Source organism: Polyergus mexicanus, unplaced genomic scaffold (genome assembly GCF_030449975.1).
Source record: "Polyergus mexicanus isolate NDT 795.1 unplaced genomic scaffold, iyPolMexi1.0 SCAF_3, whole genome shotgun sequence".
NCBI classification, from domain to species: domain Eukaryota; kingdom Metazoa; phylum Arthropoda; class Insecta; order Hymenoptera; family Formicidae; genus Polyergus; species Polyergus mexicanus.
This window is the reverse complement of record NW_027223323.1, coordinates 5,393,983-5,418,712: the sequence shown is the minus strand read 5'-3', so window position 1 is coordinate 5,418,712 and position 24,730 is coordinate 5,393,983. Positions and strand designations below refer to the sequence as shown.

The 24,730-nt window shown below is 37.8% G+C and overlaps 1 protein-coding gene and 1 long non-coding RNA gene across 3 annotated transcripts in view; one reads left to right on the top strand and one right to left on the bottom strand.

Moving 5' to 3' along the window:
* Nucleotides 1-24,730, top strand: part of Rpb8 (DNA-directed RNA polymerases I, II, and III subunit Rpb8) — a 50,422-nt gene that overhangs the window by 15,735 nt on the left and 9,957 nt on the right. The window contains exons 3-4 of the mRNA XM_070316199.1: nucleotides 5,669-5,752; nucleotides 13,884-14,064. Coding sequence (XP_070172300.1) covers nucleotides 5,669-5,752; nucleotides 13,884-14,064 — 265 coding nt within the window. The remainder of the gene's footprint in view (nucleotides 1-5,668; nucleotides 5,753-13,883; nucleotides 14,065-24,730) is intronic.
* LOC138945034 (uncharacterized) lies at nucleotides 5,914-9,018 on the bottom strand. Of its 2 annotated transcripts, none has more exons than XR_011448910.1 (3): nucleotides 8,348-9,018; nucleotides 7,061-7,984; nucleotides 5,914-6,601 (listed from the first exon to the last, which is right to left on the bottom strand). It is a non-coding gene; the product is annotated as an uncharacterized lncRNA (long non-coding RNA). The 2 variants fall into 2 exon arrangements; XR_011448909.1 differs by having other exon boundaries at nucleotides 5,918-6,601; nucleotides 7,804-7,984.

Sequence of the window (24,730 nt, the reverse complement as noted above, 5' to 3'; positions counted from 1 at the left end):
TATATATATATATGTGTGTGTGTGTGTGTGTGTGTGTGTGTGTGTGTGTGTGTGTGTGTGTGTGTGTGTGTGTGTGTGTGTGTGTGTGTGTGTGTGTGTGTGTGTGTGTGTGTGTGTGTGTGTGTGTGTGTGTGTGTGTGTGTGTGTGTGTGTGTGTGTGTGTGTGTGTGTGTGTGTGTGTGTAAAAACGTATATACTTTGGCCGTGTAAGACGCTTAAAAACAATATTTTCTCAACGCAAACAACGTGATCGATAACGATTTTATGCTTGATCGGGTATCTTTAAAAAATTTTCACCATTAGTGCGTCGGATACCATTAACGTCAAACTCGGGTGAATTGTAATATTATATACGTGTCGTATGTCAAACGGCGAATTTATCGTCTTCAAAGTACTATAATGCAAAAAACTCTAACATGACTTTCTTTCCACACTCTTTCGATCTATTTTTCTTGAATAATTTACGGGCGCACTCATTATGATCACATTGCTTGCTTCACTCGTGTCAGTCCTTAAGTGTATCTTCGATGCAATTCATGGAAAATGACCGAATGGCGTGGCAAAGGGTGTTAAATTAAAACTGCGATCCATTATCCAGAATAAAAACTGCTAATAATGATCATCCGGGTTGACTCATCGGTCGCGCGCGCGCGTTAGTTTTGCCCCTCGTCATATTTATATAAAAGTTTTTATAATTTTAGTACAATTGAAAAACTATAGAATATATAAAATATGTATGAAAAACAAACCATAGAAACAATTTTATTTATCTAATTTTTGAAACGTAAATATTTGTCCCTTACCTTAGAGGATCACAAAATAATTTTTTTCTGTTTATTGAAAAGAAACAACATTGCTTTGGATTATTGCTAATGTAGATTGATAGTTGAAATTACTCGAGAAATCAAGATATTATCAGAAATATGTGTATGTGTGGTTTATTTTTTTTTATATATAATCTAAGTTTTAAATCTATGATTTTAAGTAATAGTTTCGAAGATAGAGATTTTTTTCACTATTTGACGCATTAAAAATAACATTGTTTTCACGATCGTAACATCGTGAAACATGATTGGTCTCTCTCACTAAATGGCATTAATATGCTGCTGCAAGATATTAATGTGCCGTGAGACGTAACGCGTAACGTATGTGATTAAATTTGGAAAATAATAAGCGGTACACATTTAACGATATTTTTTACTCGGTTTTCTTATGGCTGTGAAAATAACCCCTCTGCCTTTGCTCATCTCGATTGACGGCGCTGATTTTATCAAGAAAATGTCGGGAATATCTCAGTTAGACGCCTTCTATCAAAGTAATAAGGCACAAAGAAATTTATAGAGTCGGAGTTACCGCGATATGAAAAAAGAAAATCTAATGAAAATTTTAGTTAGCGCATTTCTTTTAAAAAGAATATAATCTGTAATTTTGCTTCTTTATATAACTGAGTTTTTCATAAGGGGAAAAAAAAAAAAAACGTGGTTTCTGATGCAAAGGTACAAAATTCTATGGTACTAAAAAAAAGTCGAAAGGAAAGAATATTTAAATTTAAAAAGCGACATTTAAGGCCGACCATATCGCCGATTAGAATCCCAATCGCGTTTTCACGCGTACGCTCTGAAAAACTTACAACGAACTGGAAAACTGACATAAAAAGAATGGAGCACGTCTGTGCGTATGTGTGTGTATGTGTGCGTGTAAAAGAAAATAGAATAGCAAACCCGAGCAAGGTAACCACAGATAAGAGCGAGAACAGAGCGACAGGATAAAATCCTCTCGCTGTTGTAAATGGAAAGGAAGGGAAGATAAGATAGGAGGCTAAGAGGGGGAAAAAGGACTCGGAGTAGGCGGAGTAGTATGGCGATGGTATAGTATGGGGGTAAACGCATTGCCATCCCTTTCGTCCTGCGCCAGAGTAAATCGGGGGATGACCAACTATACTCTCTCTCTCTCTCTCTCTCTTTCTCTACCCACTCCCGATGACGACGGAAAAGTGGGAGTAGGCTCGTTTCGTTACGCCAGAGATAGCGAGTAGTTTGGGAAAATGAGCACCGGTTGCATCTCGGTAGGACTGCAATTTTGCCAGAGTGTAAAGGTTATCATATATGCCCATTTTTTTCTTTTTTGAGAGGGGAAGGGAGATTGTAACCATTGTAAAGTAGGTGAGTCAAAATTTGAATGTTATGAAATAAGGATATTCTAGCATTGGATCTACTTTCCGTATTATCTGCAGTGCTAAATTGAATTCATTAAAAGAGAGACTAGAGATTAGATCGATTTCTCTCGTATTACGCGACCGGAAGAAGGACCGGCCACGAATCTCTTTCTACAATTCTCGCATTAGTAACCGATATAGATAAATCTGCAACAATTTTAAAATGTTTAATATGTATGTTTAATTGATTCGCGCTGTTTTCATTAATATACGAATATATAAATAAAGTTTTATAATCTTTCAATTAATCTTAATTTACGTAATCTAATCTCGATAACGTCTTTCTTCTGGGTATCTGAATTTTCATGTTGTTAAAGCTGTCGATATGATCCGTTATCAGTTTTCTCTATTTATATTATATATACGTCATAATGAGAAAAGAAACGGAAAATCTAAAACAAGTTAATACAGATTGTCGGTATAAAAAAAATTCGCTTCTGTCATTTTCTCTCACTGTTGTCGCGATGCAACATCAACATGATTCGAGATCTATCTGATATAAGAAATATGGAGAACTAACGGAGGTGTTGGTGAACCGCGAGAGGGAGGCTGCAAGCAACCTCCTCCACTCTCTCGATGAGGCAAGCATGTCGGGGGTGGCACCAGCCGCTCGGAGGGCGGTCGGCCTTCCCCGAGGAGAGGGGAAGCAGTTCGTTGGAAAATTTACGCCGGCAATGGATGGACCGTAAAGGTCGCCGTTGCTGATGTTTCTCCTCTTAGGCGCCACCATCGTTGGTTTGCTCTCTTCTTTGTAAGGATTGCCAGCTGAGAGCAACGTCAGCGACAAGAGTAGATCGTAGTGTTTATCGTTGCTCGGCTCAGAGTTAGCTACGTGTTTTTCCATCGTCATGGACTTTTCTAGGGAGAGAGAGAGAGAGAGAGAGAGAGGGATGGTTTTTTCAATGGCGAAGTATTTATAGTAGTGAAATTTATAGAGTAAACGAACGAAGAAAGAAAGAAAGAGATATTAAAAAAGCGGAAAGAGACGAAAGAGAAGGGGATAGACATAAAGGTGGGAAAGAGAGAAGATGCGAGACAAAGAGGGCGGAATCAGCTGGGGAGAACTGTGGAATGCGTGGGCGGATAGAAAGGAGGTGCGAGCGAACGTCGCTAGTGCACACAATCTTCCCGTTTCCGTCCTCCCCGAGACTCCGGGATCCCTAGATCGGCGAGCGATGGAAAGCGGATTACTCGCGTGAGTAGCTCTGGAAATAATTTCTCATAACGACGATAATTTCTGGTAAATGAAAATGAACACCGCGTTCATAGATGGCATATTTCCCAAAAGAAAATACGGTTGAAATCTTTGCACGACTCGGCAACACATGATTTCCGTATATTGATAATTGTAAAGTGGACGATCTCTCTCAAAATTGATTTTCCCCTCCCCCCCCCAGAAGAATCTTATCAAAATAAAATATCTACGCTATAATAAAAAAATTAAAATATAAAACACGCGAAAGATAAGAGTTTAATAAAATTAGTGAAAATGATAAATCAAGAAGGAAATAAATTTTAGAAAATATATTTTTATATTCGGGAAAAATCAGATTTTTATAATAATTGCATTATTATAAAATATACGTATCACAATTGAATCAGTTTTTAGAGCACGATATACTTGAGTGAGAAATTATACAAATTTATATTATAAAATGTGTTATTTATATTAAATTTAATATTGAAATGTGAATTCTATTCGCGCGTCCGCAGATACAAATGTATTTCTTCTCTCGACCGCTCTCTAAACGACTTTGATTTACATGTTGATAATTCGCTTTACCACCGCTCGAGATCACTTATGCCGTGTGAAAACGATATCGATATTAGATTATCGCAAGCGATATCGCACACATTGACGAAATTAATATCGGATATGTGTGAACCTTGGATTATCTAAGGATATGGGACATCGAGGTCCGCCAGAGGCACGACACGTGTAACTCGCAATCAAATCATGCAATTATTTTGCGTTGAATATACAAAAGAATTGATTGCTAAAAGAGAATGCATTTTTCATGTACGTAAAAAACATTTCACTTTACGCCGTTTAAATAAAGATAAAAGCTCCTTTGCAATGTATGTTTTTTCCAGGTCCCGAGTTCCATTTTTTTAACAAAGTAACGTAATGTTATTTAAAGCATGTTAAGATATTTATGCGAAATTAATTATAGATTAATCGGGTAAGCTGCCAATCTAAAAAAAAAAAAAAATCCATCTTACAAATAACAAGCGGGAAAAAATACAATACAAGTTTTGATCCGATTCGCGTGTGCGAGACAGAAGAATGTTGCAGTTACAAATGTATGATACAACATATGATGTATTCTTATCCTCTTACCGATGACATTCTTATCTAATCTAATGCGACACATTGGCAGTTTCTTTAAAACATAATGTATGTCTATTCCAAATGTTGGACGTTGCAATTTTTCATTTTTCGTTTTTTCATCGTATATCGCGGTTGCAATTCACTTTCAAATTTCTTCTTTTTTTCTTCTCATATTTTCACTTTAGCATAGTTTTCCTCGTCGTGTATAATAACAACGTATTGTATAACGTGTATAATTAATTTAAAAATCAACGAAAGAAAATGAGAAGAAACGGAAATCTTAAAATAGATTAAAATATGTTTTTAATTGTCATTATTTTTTTATTAAAATAAATGTTGAAGATTGAAAGGATCTCGGAAAACAACTTGCAAATATAAAATTTACACGCGACGTATTACCGTTTAACGTTTAGAGAAAACATTAAAAATAATTATATATATATATATAATCTTACAATTAATTACAAAATTTCTATACAACGATCAAAACAATGGTTTATATTAAAATGTCATCCGTACAATAGTCGAATTTATTAATTTCATTGAATATACATTAACTATATAGTTGTTTTGATATGATATTTCTTGCGTACGCTGTGTGTAAATATTTGTGGCTGGTTCTCTTTTGGATATGTATCCGCGCTTATACGCAATCTTGCAATTAGTCGACAACTCTCTTGTGGCATCAGAAAAATTCTTTTTTATCGAATCCGGAATTAACTCGACACTATTATCGCTCGAACGAGAAGTGATATGGCAATAGGTGACTTCGAGTCCAACCGCTTTTTCGTCTCGAGCGAATATCGAAAGCGCTTGATGGCCGACGCAAGTTGATAAGAGAGAAAGAGCGAGAGATATTCGATTTGGTAATATTATAGATAAAAGGTGTGAGTATATTTGCGTGTACGTGTTTGGCGATAATATTGCAAATTGAAAGCACGTTTGGCCATAGATGACGTCAGCCATCGTTGCGTCTTTGAGCGAAAATAAGTTTTCTCTCTCGATGATTCCTCCGAACGAATTTATGACTCATCTCGATAGCGTCGTATAATCAATCGTCCAATTATAACAGTGCATCGTATCGCATTTTTAACGATACGTTCTTTTTTTGTGATTTTCAGTGAGCAGACTCCACTGCGAGTCCGAGTCCTTTAAAATGGATCTTATTTTGGACATCAACAGTTGGTTGTATCCTATGGATTTAGGTGAGTCTTTCATTATACAAGTTTTTGTGACACGATCTAATTCTCATTTCAATAGTTATCGCTACATTATTTTCAACAGTCATGCTACATACTGATCATTTTTATATTTTCGCTTTTAATTTTACACTTTTTCATTTTTAATAATTATTGCATTGCTATCTTTAATTATTTTTTTATTTTTTCCTCGTGGATATTCGCCAAATAATAAATTCTATACATAACAAGAGGTATAAATAAATATAAATAACTATCAAACTAACTGCTTTCGGCTATTCGAGCAATCGATATAAAAACATATCGCGTTACATGTTGCAATATTTCTTTCTATATTGGCGACAACAAATCCTCTGATTATATTATTAAATATACGTATTATTAAATATATTCGTGTGGTGTACATTGCGAGAAAGGATGGCGTGTACTGAAATTTTTGTATAGAAAAAATTGTCTCCCGCGATTTTATAAAAGAATTTATTTTCAAGATAAAGTATGTAAATAAGAAAAAATTTGATTATTATTTGCAGCTATGTATACTTTACATATATTTGACGTTGTTATCTTACAACTATAACATGTGCAAAGTATTTATTCAATGTTATAAATTGATAAAATTTGACAACTATTTAAGCGTAAGAGATTATATAGCACATGGTGTTCCATCCGTTTTCGCTACGGTGTACATTATTACAACATCTCAAATTATATTTTTACATGCAAATCTATCCGTCGAGGAAATAGAAAACGTTACACCACAGTATCGTTTCTCCCTTTTGTGTTGCGAACGTGCGGTAAGGTTGTAATTTCCGATTGAGCTGCCTGTACATTCGTTCTCCAGTTTTTCACATTTCCCTGAAACACGAAAGCCAATCAATTTCTTGATCTCTCGATCTATTTTTAACATTTTAATGAAGAGTATATTAAAAATAAAATAATTCGCTTTACACGTGATGCTTGAAAAGACTTTATACGAGATATGCGAAAAATGATAATCGAACAAGTTATATATAAATGGCAAAAATTAATTACGCGTATCCTACTATTATGATCGGTGTTAAAGCACCGACTTTTGTGAGATATAAAACGATATCACGCGGATTAGATTTGAAAACCATTGTTGAGTCGATAAAATTCCTCTTGCTAAGAGAGAAAAAAAAAACTCCATGACATATTATTCATTTATGTGAGAAAGAATTTTTAAAAACTAATACAATTTTTTTCGTGATTTAATTTCTTTGTCGTTGAAATTATTCTACATGAAATTAGTGTAACGCGTATTCTTATTAAATTTATAGAATTGGCTTAATTTACCGCAAATCTTTCAAAACTTTTGGCGAATTTTGAAGCAATTTTGGCTAAAATTGCTTGCCTTGTTCGACCTTTTTCGATAATCGAGGGCGCATTCTCGTATTTCGTATTCGTATTGCAAACACAATTGCAATTTGGCGTTTACATGCGAATGTAATCTTCTAAAATGCACTTGGTAATCGCGAGCGGCTAATACTCGGCTTTTCTCCCACGATTCCAGAACTTCGTTTCCGGTCTATTTCTCGAATGTCGAAATTCTATGTCTTTTATAATATATATAGAAAGATTTTTTTAAATAATCATCTTTTTCGAATACAGTTGGAGCCGATTTTTTTCTTTTAGTCGAAGATTAATAGAGTCCAAATGCCAGTAGTTTTTGAGTTTCAAGTGATCGAAAATTTAAAAAATTTTAAATATTACAGGTTTTGGTTATTGATTATTACAGATTCGAACACGATTAAATATTAAAGTTTTTTTTTTTTGCATATATTTCATATTTTTCGAAAGTGATTTCTATACTTTGAAAGAAGATAAATATTATATATAGTCAGATTCTCTCTTTTATTAATACAGGAAATTTTTCAACCAAATATTGCGACAATTGAGACATTCAAATTGATCTTTCTCTTATCTCGCATGAAAGCAAAGCATTTTTCAAATTTTTGGCAAAAGATGAATGTAGAATTCGTTTCTCTTATTCGTCACATTTTACTCTCGCAATACTTTCGTCGTTAATGTGAATCTACCAAATTTATCTTCCGTCTCCGACAAAATTGCGATGCGGCGCACTAAAGGTCGGTGAGGTTTGCGACGATGTATGTTTTACGTGCATAAGACAGCAAATGCGTTGGCCAAGGTTAAGTAAAGGTTGCAGCGGCAAGACGTCTCCCTACATGTATGAAGGACACGGAGTAGCCATTTTTTTCTCTGAGAAGATTATACAAGTAAAATTGTTGGAATCCAAAATTATATATCGTTATGATTATTTTATAAATCTTGAGAGTACAAATAATATTTATATTAAAATATTTTAATATATTTTATATATAATAATAATAATTTATATTATTTCTCTACTTATATATTACAAATTATACATATTTTCTATTTATTTCTAGTCTTTTTAGGCTTTTTATCTTTTACTTTATTTAAAAGAATATAAAAGAAACAACTTGGACACTATACGTGTATATCTTGAATAGGAAAATAAAATGATTCTTTCTCTTTCTTGAATATAAATTTACACAATCATGTAATATCTATGAAATATGATAGAGATTGATATCATACATTCCCTTTTTCTCTTTCTTCTTCAATTCACTCTTGTACCGATTCCTATTTTCGTCCTTCAAAGAATTCTTCATCTTTAGCGTCCTCTATTTTTGAACTCACCATTTTTTCGCTCTTTCGGTTTCTACCAAAAACACGATGACGCGTGCGATTTATTATCGGGTTAGCCATCTTGCTTTACCGAACACGTTGCGTCTCGTCGGAGAACAGCGCGATTAACGCTGCCTCGTCTCTGAACTTCACCAATGGCAACTCAAGCTGACCGAGACCGACTTCGAGACTCGTGTCTTGGCTCCGCCTCTGGATTACCGCACGCGTCTACGGCGATTGGTGAAGTTTGATCCTATTAAGGGCGGCAATGTGTCGTCTTATTTTGGTTACACTACTCTCATCCGGGATTGCTGTTTACGAGAAAAGTCAGTCGTTTCGTCCGTCTTAGGCTCAACCAAAGTCGGTCATCTTCAAACAGCAACTATTGATTGTACGGATCGAGAATATTGATCGAATATTCATGATTCACACTCGGCATTTAGCTCATACGATAATATAAAGTTGATTCCGCAGTTGAAACGCATATTTTCGTCATGAATTAAGACATGTTTTACGTAACATTATACGTGCATACATAATCGATCTTATATTTAAGTAAATCCAGAAGTTTCCGAACCCGAACAAGCCCAAATAAAGACAAAGTTAATCGCAAAAGAAAAATTTGCTATATATCGCGATCAATGATATTCCACGAAAGAATGTATTATATTTATATCACACATTCTTCAATTGAATAAAATCGCACACACACAGACGCGCATTTATAGTATACAATATTTGACAGCGCACGTTTGACATATAGAAAGATAAATAGATAGGGGCAATTGTATATGCATACATATACGCGAATATATGTATATATGTGTATACATGTGTATACGTGGGGAAAGGTTGATCTATAAGGGCCAGGCAGGCGAGTCTCCGCTCTCCGGCTCTCCGCTGTATTGACGCGCGGCGTTGAGGCTTGCGCGAGATGACGCAATCTCCCTCCCGCTACATCACACAATCCGCCCGACCTCTCACTTCCCTTTCCCCAACCCTCCGCTCACGAAGCCCGCCGTTCCGCCTTCCGCCAGCTCAGCTGCGTCCCCCCACTCCGGCGCTCCCTTCCGTCAGGCGCAGGTTTGTCCGCCGTGCGCCTCTGCCTCCGCCTCGTCCCGCGCGGCGCCCACAAGTTCAATGCCAAGGTCAAAGCGGCCACGACTCGTAGTCGTAGCCGTGTCGGTCGCAAGCGCGCGCGATACTCGTCCGTCCTCGATGAGGAAAGGCAGCTCGTACGCTCTCTCGCGAGTAACCGTGTGTGTCTCTATTTACGCCAACTCGTCTCTTTCTCAACGACGCTACGGGGAGAGTTAAACGCGCCGTGTCCGTTCGTTTCGCCTATCGTCCGTTGTTCCGCTTTCGCCGTTTCGCGTGCAACCGTCTTTTTCTCTCTCTCTCTCTCTCGGTCTTGTCAACACGAGAGAAGGAGGAAGTTACATGTAGAGCTTAGCGTTCTAGCGAGTTTTGCATATTGCGCGATATTAAAGTGCCGTCGATAAGTCTCGCGAAGTTTGCAAATTCTGCTCGAACGTGTGTGAACGTTGTTGGTTCGCCTTCGACGGGCGGACATTTTGAAAGCGCGGGTGACGTTTCGAGGGAGTTTTTTTTTTCCGCCAAATTCGACGACGCGCGCGTGATTCAAGCGCAATGTCGGATCGCGAAAATGTCGAGGGAACTCTTTCTCTCTTCGTCCGTTTCCGGCTACGACGTTCGACGACAACGCGAGAAAGACGCGCGTGGGCGTCGACGACGAAAAGACGAGAAGGGGGAGAAGGAGGAGGAGGAGGAGAAGGAGAGGACAGGACAATAGTTAGCTAATGCGCGGCCGAGAGAGTGTCGATTTGTGGTCCCGTGAATCTTTGCACGGGCGGAAAAAGAGAGCCAGGCAAGGTCGTACGGGGCGCGCAGGTGAATCCCATCCGCGGTAGCGACCCGGCGGCGCACTGCGCCGAGCCGAGCCGAGCCGCGCCGCGCCGAGGTCCGAAGTGCGCGGCGTCATCGGCCAAGATGGCGGCGGATTTCGGACAGGACCCGGACGGGACGGACGCTGCGAGGTAAGCCGCATCGTTGTATCGGGGATCACGTCCCCGACGCAAGCGTGTGTATATACGTACATCGTCGCCGATCGCGCGCTGTCACGCGTTATCGATTTCGTGGGAGGGTCCCCCCTCCTCCTCGCGCGAGAAAACCGCCGCGATTCTCTCAAGGTCACTATCGTCAATCGCGCGAGCGAGCGAGCGAGTGCGCGCGCGCGCGCGCTTCTCTTCCCGGTTCCGCATTAACCGATCCTTAATTGGCCGAATTAGTCATTGGGATACTTTGCACGTAATCAGTATTGCGTATATCGTAAAGCGTTCAACAACATGTTCCTCTCTTCGATTACTTGTGATTATTCTCTCTTTTTTTATCTTTATTGCCTTAGAAACGTCTATAACCGTCCGAAAAAAACAAAATACACATCGTGTCTCATACAAATTCCTTTCGTTTCCCTTTTTTTTTTTTTTTTTTTTTAATTGCGACTCGAGCTACATATTTCGTAACTACTGTTCGTTGCACGCTTTGAATGTTGAAAGTTTTACATCGAGATACCAAGCTTGTGTGTTCATTCATCGAACGTGGCGTTTCGGTTGAATGAGGGTTAATTTAAGCGCGAGATATACCGCGCGACGCACGACTGGATGATCTATAGTAGCCGCCACTGTTACGATGTCGCATCATTATGATGTAAGCTCGGCTTTACGTACTCTTCTACTCTTTGCGGAGAGCGGCGAGAACAATTGTGACCGGTTTTCCCGATTCTCCCGTTCGCGCTGATAATCACAAATGATAAATTCAAGCTTCTATCTGCGACGTATAAAAGAATCTCCTTTTTTTTTTTATTACCGTCCTGTGGAAACTTGCGTTACGATATATCCTAATTTATTATTTCAGCACAAAATAAGTAACGTGACGAACGTAAATCTTTAAATAAATAGATATAATAAAATTAATGTAATACAAGAATAACGTAATAAATAACAGTGTCATAGATTATTAGAAACGAGAAGCGTTAGTTCATTATTCGTTTAAAACTGTACCGTATGTTTGTCGCAAATATCTTAATATTTGCTCGACTTATCTATGTACTATATAGCGATTTTCGCGACAGCGGCGCCGCCAACGAGAGATGTAATATCGATTAAAGCTCGCGCTATACCTACCGTGGCGTGTACTTAACCTTGACCTTGCGTCCCGGGTCTTTTTACGTATCGCATCAATCCAGGATTACATATGGGAAAATGACGAGGAATCTTGTTGCGCTAATTGTGCGTAAAAAAAAAATTTCACGTATTTATCTTAATAAATTTAAAAGGTTCCTCTCGTGGAACGCGAGAAAGAGAGATTATCTTTTATTTAATAAATATCCGCATATTTAACGAATTTAAGAGATCGGTGGCACAAGCTCGAGTAGTACAATCGCTTTATTTGTTTTATCAAACTAATTAATTTTTATTAACGTTTTATCGAATTAATGAGTTGGAGTTTGTATCGAAAAATACATGTTTACTTATTATTACGTACAAGCTTGTAAAATATGCATGAGATAAGTATACTGTGTAATATTTGTTGTTTCAAGCATGATTTTTTCAAGGTTTCCCGTTTCCTTATCTGTCCCAATTTCGCTCTATACATTGCGACCTCCTTTTAGTAGCTGCTCCTGTTTCCGTTCTCTATATACATTGCATCTCTCTCATCTCTCACATGTCCCGCTTCCTCCTTTTCGCTGGTATCAATCTCGAATCGCAATCCCGAAAGAGTCCAATACGCGCAACTAACTTAATACCGTGTTAGCCAAGTAAATTGTATTACACTTTGAGATTAAAAGGGTATCTGATCCATAATAGGATTATCTTCGATAATTACAACGTGTAATTTTATTGATCCGAAATCGAGTAATGTAAATTCCGTAATTTGATCTAACGATATTAATTTAATATAATTTAAACGGGCGATCTTGTTTTCTTCTTAACACTCTACATGGCCGTCGTTAATTTGGTCATTTGAATCAAATTTTGCAGTTCGAAACTTGGAAATTAATTTAATCGTCTCAACCTAAACTTCTATTTTTACACGTTAATATTTTATCAGTTTCGAGCGAATCTGGATCGTATACAGTTGGAAAAAGATACGAGATAATTTTTTGCGCACAACTCGAGAATTTTATATTTATAAATGTATAAAAGTCATGTATATTATATTATGTTTACGTTTACGTTTATATTTATATCGAGTTTTTGATTTTGATTCAAATTTTAATTTAACGGCTAATGTAATAATTGCAAAGAGCAACGAGCAAAGAATTTAGAAACAAGAATCGAATGTAAAGTGGAAGCCATCCTAAGCCGAAAGGAAAGGATTAATAAATACACATATAAAAGTCATGTAAATATAAATATAACAAGCGCGAAAAAAATTACGAATGGCACGAGTTTGCACAAATCAGCAGCAGCATCCGAGCAGATGCAGCGCGTCTGATGCAACAACCGTGCAGTGATGTATGTTTTCGATGAATTCGCGTGAACGCTATTATTGGACCTGGCTATTCCGTCATTGCGCGACATGTTGGAATCTTTTTTGCGTTCGAAGAACGTCGAGATATTATTCTGCCTTCAAATCATGAAGGAAGAGTAAGGAGAGTTATCTAGCTAGATTGGAAATGGTCACGAAAAATGTTCCGTATGTGGCCAGGTTTGCCAAATGGAATAACTTGGACCAATTCGTCGCCATCTTGAGTATTCGTACATATATAGTGTTATGTTTAATTGTATTAATGATCAGTAAATGTGTTGGATGACACACTACTTACTAATTACTATCGAAACTAAACGTAACACTATACGTATACGAATATTCAAGATGGCGACAAAATGGTCCAAATTATTCCATTTGGCAAACCTGGCCACGTAGGCAACATTTTTCGTGACCAATTTTTTTCTTTTCTACACTATCGAGATAACTCTCCTTACTCTTCCTTCATGCTTCAAATGTACGCCGATCCCGTTCTATCACGATGTAAATATTAATACGCATTTGATCTCATAGTGTTACAAGAGATTTGTTTTTTTTTTTCGCAATTTCCTTTTTCAGGAATTGCATTTAAAAGACATAATGCGTTCGAGAAGGAAAAATGCAGGTCTATTTCTATACTGCTTGTATCACTGCGATAATGAATAAAAAGCCATTTATTGGCTTTTCAACTTTTATGGTTGTATTTACGTTAATTAATATAAATCAGCGAATTTTGTAACTTTTTCAATAGCATACACCGATACATATAATCTTTTAAAGTACAATTAAAAATATATATTTTCAATTATATATGGATTAAAGAATATTCACAAGGAGCGAACGTACTCTGTGTAAAATAATTCATGCGTGTAACAAAATATCATTGTGTATTCAGGTGACAAGTTCCGTCTCGTGTTGGCGACGACGTTACGTGAGGATGGATATCCAGATGGTAACGAATGGAACCCCATAGAGCAGGAAGGTGGTTCCAGGGCGGATAGCTTCGAGTACGTCATGTCCGGCAAGGTGTATCGGATCGAAGGCGATGAAGCTAGCAATGAACCAAGTAGCAGATTGTAAGTAGCCAAACGCAGTAGAGTAATCGTCTTTTATTAAATACGTAAGATCAATCTCGGAAATCGATGCGTTCCTTTCTCTCTCGTCTTCTGGACAGCTTCAATTTATTGCTCGTACGCACAATCAATGAAATTATTAATTACTTAACTAACAATATATAAAAAATTAACAAATGTATATTTTTTAAAGATTGGAAAATGAAAATTATATAAGGGACTGGAAAATTGAATGAAAAATTGAGAGAATCAATTATCCAGATTGATCTTAATTCATTCTTTTACTGACTGACAATGAGAGATTTAAAACTCGTTTACACACCACAATTTTTGGCACTATGATTACGATATTGACTTGAAACCTCGTATCTTTGTTTAGAAAGCGTGCGTAAGATAAGCAATGAGAGATAATCAAATGAGAATGGACTATATCTATCGATAAGGGAAATAGCTTACGGTACCATGGTATCTGATAGCATGATATGACGTGATCTGAATTATACAGAACTGACATAATTATTTTTCGCTTTTAAACATATGGATATATCGTAGGCTTTTATTTAAACGATATAATGTTTTATAACACTTTATAGACCTTTTGGAATAAAAAAAAACTTTCATTTATATGATATTTAAAAATAAATGAGAAGAATAGATTTGTATACAAGTCCGTTGCATAGTGTCTAAAAATTGTGCGGTGTAAATACGAATCTGTTGTTTTCCACGTATCCGAGCAGAAGCGAAATAAAATGTGATAACGAATATATGCTATATGTTTTTTTATATTGTATATACATAAAATATCAAAATGTCATACGAGCTGTTCATGTATCGCACGAGAATCATTTTAAACAAACGAGAATATCATTGTCGGTTATCTAAGAAATAAGCGCCTTCTTGATTCTGCTCGGATACGCAACGACGGTGGGCCCCCGGTATATCGAGCGTACGCATACGACACACGCGTCACGATGCGTGACGTCGCGTGAAATACACGCCGCGATCGACGTGCGACAGGCTTTTTCTGCTGTGTGATTTCCTATTGGCTCGTTTCCAAGCGCTCTCAATGAAATTCACTTTGCGAGCTTCCGAAAACAACTTTCTGCGCCGCTCGTAAGGAAATTGGCTCGCGTCGGTTATCGCTCTAAACAAAGGTCTCTCGACCGGAGGCGAGATTCTATCAACGTCGCTTACGACGCTGTTAATCATTCTTGTGTAATTAACGAACGATGGCGAAATAGAATAAGAATATTGTAGACATCCCAATTATTTTTTATTCCCTTGATTAACGATATAAATAAGATGATACCGCGTACAAGAAAATACTTGAACATACGCAACGTGTCCTCGAGATATGTGATTTGGTTTTATCGAATAATAGATTGTGTGAGAAAAATCAAAGACTGTAGAGTTATGTTTAAAGAAATATGGATGGAATAGAGTGTGATCGGACAGTAAAAGTTACGCTCGTTGTTGCGCAAATTACATGATACGCAATTGTCCAAACCTTGGCACGATTGCGCCGAGTACGCCGAAATAGGTGCGTCATCGGGTGGGCCATTTTTAGCTTCGTCATTCATGAACTATTGGACCCACATTTTTTTTTTTTTTTTTTTTTTTTTTCCAAACGCGCAGCATTATGTGTTTGATTATTCGTATGTTTCTATCGATAAATGAACACGCTTGGCAAACGAAAGAATCGTATAAATATTGTCGACTAAAAATAAATATTAATCTTGATAATGCGTCCTTAATAAGCAGAGCGCGAGACTAATAGAACGACTATCGTAAGAAAATAATGAAAATTAATTATAAATATAATATAATATTATAAAAATTATATATTTAAGAGAGAGTATATGTAAATGTAATCCGATAAATTTATTACATTCACGCTGTATTACGCGAAGAAGAAAAATTTACAATTTTATCAATTTTTTTCTTTAACAAAATTTTCGCGACTCAAAATTGCTGTTTGATCAGAAATCGGAAGAAACGAAAAGATTATGCGAGTGTTAGATTTTCAATTTAATAAATGCGCCAAGCGAATTACGTGATAACCCCGCGCTTTGACCGACTTATCGCTATGACCTTGGAATGTGGCCGTGGCGTCGCGTCGCATCGCATCGGTTTCGCCGCAGGTTGTGCCACTAGTGCGTGCAAAACACACAGACACACATGCCGCGCTTCTCTGTGACGCTATTAAAGATAGAACGCAGTGTCGTGGACACCACGATAAGAGAAGAAGAGATAAATAACGCGCGGTGTATATACCTCTCGAATCGGCGAGGTGCTTTAAATCGACAGTGCGAGGCCTGTTTTTATCGAACGCGACGTCATTTCGTAATGTTTTTCTCATAATACTCGTATCGTTCAACGACTTAATTATGTATTATTTCCTCGTCGCGCGCGCAGCCTTCATTCCCTCATCCTAGTTGAAAGTCTCATGTAATGTAATTTAGGATGTTGACAGAGAATTTTTATATCGTACAGTATAATCTGACAAGTAGAAGAAAGAGAAAGGATTAAGTCTCACTTTTGTTGAATCGTCGGATATTCATAAGATGAAAAGATACTCGCGATAGGGCACATGTACTAAATCTCTCTCTCTCTCTCTCTCTCTCTCTCTACTTTTACGACATTCTACGCCCGTTTCCTCTGCTTTCTACGCTTTGATTTTGCACTTTATTATTTCATTCACGTTCTCAACTTTATTCATTGTTTAGATATTGAATCTCTGCCCGAATATAAAAATTACCAAAATTTTTATACGATTCGTGATTTGATAGCTAAAAAAAAAAAATACAGCATTTAAATTATTGAACGTACGCTAGCGCGCCATATATTATACTTAATACATTTTTAAGCCTGCAAATGCGTCAGAGAGAGAATCAAGACGCATTCTTCTCGATCGCTTCCGTGCTGCCATGCCTCGGCTCAAGGTTACGCGAGTAGAAATACGTCACGTGTAATCAGACGCGAGTCTGCGCTGCATCAAATGTTGATTAATTGATGCGCGATTAATTGCTATAATAGTTCCTATATTCCTCTATTCCTACGTTTTGCAAATAATCCTTCGATCGCTGAAATATGAGACGAACGTTATTACTTTTTCCAGCATTTCAAATATAGCTATAACAGTTGTATCAATAAGCTGCAGTCATATTTAGCCATTATGTTTTGCATCAACTTTCCAGTGGAAAAATAATTATTAAGGCAAGATATTTATGCATTAAAGATATACGTATGTATATTAATAATAATAATAACGTACATACATATATTATATATATGTGTATATTTCTTTTTCTAAATTATTTTAAAAACAGCACATTAATCAGGAAGAGGGGGAAAAAAATTATTCACTAGAGATATAAATGATTAGATGTTCTATAATCTCCGATTTCGTGCTAGAGTTAATCCCCGGAATCTCTCGCGTAATGAGAGACGTATCGTATGATGCGGCTTTAAAGGACGTTAAAAAGCTCGATCGATAACGAAATGTTAGGTTTGCGTGGTGCGCTTGGTATAGCGGAGACAATACGGACGTTTCGCGTTTTGAGATAAGCGTTGTGAGATTACATCCGGCCATTATTCGGTCGGTAAGAGCCGGCACACATACGAGAGATCATCGGAACGAGCTTTCGGAGGACAGGGAGCCACTCTGCGTTCACTCGGTAGATAATGAAGCGGGTGAACACAGCTGGTGGTATCTCAGTTTTCTGAGGGCGTTGGCAACCCGTTACCCGGCTGGCGATTTTTTTTTTTTTTTTTTTTTTTTTTTTGTGGAGAAAAAGGGAGAAAGTAATCTACGAAAAAAGCGACGAGTTTGAATAAGAAAATATCGTTATCGTACGTCTCTTAAAATTTTCCGTTTCTGTCGCGGTACCGAAAAAAAAATAAAATTAATTCATACTCAAAGATAAATCGAAGAATGTTTCGTCCTTAGACATAGTTCAAAATGTCTGGTATCCGATTGAAGATATTATCGTCAGCAATCTGAAAGAAATTGTTGCGCCACTTGTCGAATTTCTCGATGTACGCATACAAGAATACAAGATTACTTATAGATTTAAAGAAGCGTCTACTGTCATGTAAACATCGATCGTTCTCTTCGAATCTCGCATAGATTATGATTTTAAAAATAATTATTGGGAACAATGTAATCTGAGTTAGAATTTGCCGGCGATGAATGTTCGACGACAAGTTTTTGATGTTCGAAAAGAACGTTATTACAGTGTCGCGTCATGAGATAGCGTCTAGTTTTTGTTGGTATCGCGCTCGCTCGTTTACTCGATCGTTCGTCTGCGAGGGGCGTGACAGCTGGGGAACGAATTATTGATCGAAGCAGCTCGAGACTGAATATAGTTAATATCCCGGCGACATCGGTGTACATACGCGCAGGTACGCATCATATCGCGGCCCGCATTTAAAGAAATTTAAAAGTCGAAAATCATTATGCAATCGATTCTTATTGACTTTTGATTCGTGGTAGACATTTGAATCGTGGTGGGTATATCATTATTTAGGTTTTTTGTTGGCGTAAAAGAAATGTGGATCGCATATTTGTATCATTAGAGAGCTTCGCTTGCACAAGAGATATAATCTTCTATTAATAATATCATTTTCGAAATATAGACAAATCTAACGCGAACGAATGGTGTATAATTGCGAACGTTGTAAATTAATTTTAAAGATTGCGCTTAATGTCATTTTATCAAAAACGAAATGGAGAGTTTTTCTCCTTTCCTTGATCTTGATTTTACTCGATACTTTGTCTGAGTGGATTACTTCAAACCGTTGAGACGTGTCGTGGAGAACCTGTAGCGCAAGTTTGTGATATCGCGTTGAGGATGCGGGCTCCGCGAGAGTCAGCTGATCAGGATTAGTGCAGACGCGTGCGCGCAATGCGACGCTTGGCGATTGGTCGATACCTCGACTAGGACGCACAAGGTCGTCCGGGCTGTCAAAATCAGCTGACGCCGGAACGGCCAATCAGCTGACGCCCGAGCTTAGAAGAATCTTCTCCGGGCTTCGTCGAGATTACCAAGTGCTGCCCCGCGGCTGCTTGATTTTTCGTCGGATTTTTTTTTACAATTCTCTCTCTCTCTCTCTCTCTCTCTCTCTATATATATATATATATATATATATATATATATATATATTTGAAAACGTGGAAATTTAATTCGCTAATTGAATAATGGAGACTTTCTCGGTCTGGATCAAAATCATGTCAATTATTTATGACGAGTATAATTAATTCTTGAATGTAATTTAAAGATTTTATAAATGCGAGATTTAGCTCTTGAATTACGCTTTAATCGCGCCGCTTCCAAATTATATTCATAACGCGTAACACGGCTGCTTGGGTGGCTTTTCTTCCTCATGAGTCATATCGGTCGCCGTTCCACGGTCGTACACGTTAGATTCTCCCTCATATCGTGGATAGCAGTCGCTAGGACCGCGCGCCGGGGCCGGGAGCCGGGAGCTACGGCGTATATATCGGCGAAGCCGAGTCGACGACGGAAAATTTAACCGCCACGTCATCCGACGTTGCGCCGTAGCGAGAAAACTCGGGCGGACGGGTAAAACTGTCACACGTAACGCAAGTCCGCTGCGTTACGTAAGGCCGTCGCTGGCCGAAATTGTGGCGTGCTGCATTTTTGGCATCCGACGTGCAAAAACATTTCCTTCTCTTCCACCACGCGTGTGCGTTATTGGCACGACGTAGATATATTATATGCCGAGAGTCTCGCATCGAAACTCGCTTGTCTGCGATATATTCGGAGCAACGATGTCGCGCGCAATCGGCCCCAAAACGACCCGGGTTTAACCCTTTCGCGGCTCTGTTTAGTGCCAGGAGATCTCGATCAATTTGGCCGTCTTCCCGACAACCAGGTTGACGTTATCGTGACTAAACGGCGTTATAAAATGCATGGCTTATATAATAATGTCAAAATTTTATAGTAATTTTGAGATATATATTATATACATGAGCATCGCGATTAAAATTCAAATATAATTTACAATTTTCTATCGATAGCGCCGGATGACATTTTTTTACACAGTATATGTAATGTGAAAACGCTACGATATATATATGTACAAGCTGTTAAGAGATTAATCCTTATATCTAATATGTCCTGAAATTAGTCTCTTTTTACGTTAATGTGATGGATTCGAGCGAGAAAATGGCTTTGTCACTAAAACATATTTACAGGCTACATCAGCTGCGCTGACCCGTAAAATGCATCGCGATGCGCATCGCTGCATTGGCGCGTTCTCTCCCGTAGCCTTGTACTTTACAGATTGCGAATATATAAATAATACACGTACAAACGAATAAGGAAAAGAAGCTACAATCATCGTCGTGTAACGCGTGGATTGCGCAATCGTGCCGCTTTGTTCTGTTTATCAACAGCTGATTTACTTTTCATGGCTGTTCTATATTTAAAATTCTCTTCCGAATTCTTTCCGATAATCGTTGCTCATGAATATTTATCGCTCTTGAAAAAAGATTTTACACACAACTCTAATTATAATACGTACCAACGATATATTTATTTAAATCGCAGTATGTCTAATATTAAGTAACCCCTTTTTAATGGCAGTGTCTAGAGTAACGTTTATCCTTACTTACCAAATCTGAGATATTGTATATTAAGATTCTGAGAGATTATATTTACAAGAAATAAAATTCTGTATACGGAATAATATACCAGAATGATTTACTTGTAGAATGAAAAATAACATTTATATATCATGTAAAACACTATTTCATGTGAAAACATTTCTGCAATACTAATATATATGTGTATGCGTGTGTGTGTGTGTGTGTGTGTGTGTGTATGTATATATATATATATATACATATATATATATATATATATATATATATATATATATATATATATATATATATATATAATGATAGGCGTTAAAGTCACGTTATTATTATTAGATTATGACGTTTTAAGAAGCATTGTTAATTAAGAGCGTATAAAAATATTAATAAGGCATTAAACAACATTACATTATGACAACGTTCGCAAACGACTCCACATCATGAGCGTTTAAACCAATGCCAACGTCATTCGTTGCAAAAGGGGAGCCAGCCCGAGTTACTAAATTAACGTACATTAAAATATCTCGTGGTTGGAATCGAACATCGTTTTATTTTAATAAATCTTCTCTCTAAAGATTCATAATCGCAGTCGTATAAACTAGACACACACTAATAACTCGCCTTATTATACTCGCGCGTATGAAATGGGAGAAGCTGATAGCATTATTATTTTACAATTATTTTACTACTTCGAGGTGTAGTAAAATAATGGAAAAGAGACTTTGCGGAACTAATTTACTGCCAGAATCAAGTATGTACAATATAACGTGAAAGGTCGACCGGAAGATGATTAATTGGAGAATCGCGCGCACGAAGAAAGATCTCTTATACGCTCTTATACGGTAATTTTCTTGTCCGATGTGTGGGTGTTTTACCGAGTCGCCGCCAACACTCTCGCAGACTCTCCTACCCGGATGCGAGCCCCAGGCTCCGTCCGGTTCCCAGGGGTAACCCAGTTTCGTTTATCCCTTCGGAATCTGCCCACACCTGCTTGGCAAACGCTTCCCACATGCTGCACCTACCTATCTACGCGATCTATATCCATTAACATTTTCGATTTTGTGTTAATTTCAACGCTCGCATGTGTTGCCGTTTAGTTCGATATTTATCGTGTCGTACGAGAAATAGTTTTTCTCGAAAAGAGGTTGCGTTTTTATTTACTAATACGCCGTAAAACAATAAACAAAAAATCATTAAACTATATTGAAAGATGTGACAGATATAAGATGGTCATACTTTTCAAAATATCTAAACCATATGCTCATATGGTCATTTGTGGAAGATTTGTATTGTATTTCAGCAGAATTTAAAAACTTGGCCATATTCGTGAGACACACGGAAGTTTTATATAGAGACAAATTTTTCAAGAGAGGATATAGGGTCCAACAAAGGGGGTTAAATCATTTTCTATCTCATTCGCGTATTCTTTTCACGCGCGCGCTTGATTGTTCTTCTGGTGGCGGGTTCGAGAATACGAAGAAAAATGCGTGTATGATGCATGCGTATGTATGTATGTATGTATGTATGTATGTATATTCGTAAACGCTCGCACGTGCATCCCCGCATCCTCGCCGGGACCGTTCCTGGAAAAGGTCAGACAGTCAGAGGCTAACCTAGCGACTGGAATTAGGTCAAACCCTGACGGGGACCGTTCCCCACTTTCCCGACACGCGGAAGAGTCCACGTTGCTATTGATTCAGGTCAGGTTGCAGGCTTTCCGGCTCTATGTTATCTCGATCGAAAGAGTCAAATCGGTCAGCCGATAGAAGATAACAACTGTCATTGTTCAGGCGTTTAGGCGGTTACTTAGGAAGCATCTCTCGAGAAGCGTACTCGCGACCGAAATAATTATATAACATCGACATAAATATGGTGATAATATATTTTAAAATTCGATTATAGAAATTGGTTATAGAAGGAAGACAAAAGTTTTAATTAATTTTCTCATTTAAAAAAAAGTTGGAACGCTGTTATCGCTAAACTCTTTAATTGCATCGCGTCCAATCCACGTTCAGAATCAGACGATCCCATTTCGGGATGACGCGCTAGATGCGTCGATCAGCTGGCTGAGCGAAAATCCTCGTACGATCGCGGAACAATTGGACCAGAAGGTCGTCCTTGGTCCTTCCTTCTCGCGCTTTCGTCCTTTAAGGGCTCGCCGAAGGTCGACAAGCGCGAGTGCGCGTCTCTATGTCTATTGCCCGCATAGATGAGAGTAAAAGCTTGATTATATCTCGGATCGATACGCCGTCCCTCTTTCCGCCTAATTTTCTCTTCACGCTTCCTGCTCCTATTCTCGAGATAGCAAGACGTCATTGACGCGAGGAAACTTTGTTTCTTAATTGTCGTTAATTGCTTGAATCGTGACATCTTTTTCTTTTATTTAATCAAATTCTGCTACAGTTCTTCGGATAATGATAGATTTTTCACTCCGAAATTTAACTTATTGTAGAAAAATATAATTCGCAGCGAGACATTTATTTCTGAAGGATCTACAGATAGAACGAGGATGAAATATTTGAAAAGAACGTTCTACATATTGAATGGAAAGATTTGACATGTCTCGACTGTAAATAAAATTCATCCGTTCCATTTCTCTCCGCACACATGATTTCCAGAAGAATCGTTATGAGAGGAAGAGAGAACGGTTACGTCATACATCAAGTGGATTGCCATATAAAGGTGACAAATATCAATCCTCGTGTGATTAAGAGGAATTATAGGGGCACGAGCTTCGGTGCCTCACCATCGGATGCTAGCAGGCCTCATTCGCAGATGCCAGAACGAAGCTTGTGGAATCTGTCGACCGCGTAACGACGGATTTTATGTCTCGAAAATTTTTCTATATCAACGAATACATATCTTTGTTATTCGTAATAATTTTATATCAATATATATATATATATATATATATATATATATATATATATATTTCATTATATACAAAATATATATTTTCTATACTATTTTCTTCCGTTATAGTTGTGTCGTGTCTATTCGCTTTTATTCATTTTTTTTTCTTTATTCTTGCCAAGTTATTTCTCTATACAAAAATAAGCGCTCTCCAGTAATGTATGATTATTATTACTCATATTATGACACATTTATATCACTATTATTTTTCTATCCTCTTCCTCATACACATATATGTACTTTTTAGATGCGATTTCGCGAATCGTGACGTGACATTGATCACGCGTATTGCGGATTGCACTTTACAATCGAGCCACCGCGTCTACGCGCCCCGGCTGCCACGTGTTGCTTCGACCCCCTTATAACCCGCTCCTCGCATTTGCGGCGTGCCCGACATACAAGTAGAAGAGTTCCCGCGAACTATTTCAGTAGACTTGGCTTTGATAAAGAGCTTCGATGTGTGTAGAGAATATTCCGTGAAACTTAAAACGACGAGATTATTGTCCAGATTTTCAGTCTCAGGAATCGTGAAAAGCCAATATAATTTCGTCGATAATATTCTGTTGGATGAAATCGATGCAAATTTTTGTTTTTATATAATTTTGTATTATATGTATAGCAATTTTTTTGTCTCGATTGTTTTCAAATTCTTTTTCCTATGCCAACTGCGCAATGCATTCATCTTGTCGACTAGCCAAACGTTCGCATTTTCGATATCGCGCCTTTATCGCGCCAAGAGAGACATTTAATGTGATTTTCGCGATTGTCAAATGTAATTGTAAGATCATTGGTGTCGATCGATCGAATCTCATTTCAACTGTTATCGTGTCGCACGTTGCCGATGAAAGCGCTTGTAATTATAACATGTCGCGTATAATCAATCGACTGCGTTGAAAGCGTAAGCCGAGAATGGCTTCATTATGCGCACTGCATCGAATGACGTATCTAAAGAACGTGCAGCGTATTGTGTACGCGGCTCTCAATTACGCAACAATGATATTTAGTTTGACTAATACGTCTATCCTGTCTCTTTACACGTCTCTTGCCGCATCCATGGCGACTCGCCGCGATAAAAAAACAATTTCGCGATAGACAAGTACAGCTCAGTACTCTGCGTTGATACCACTGCTT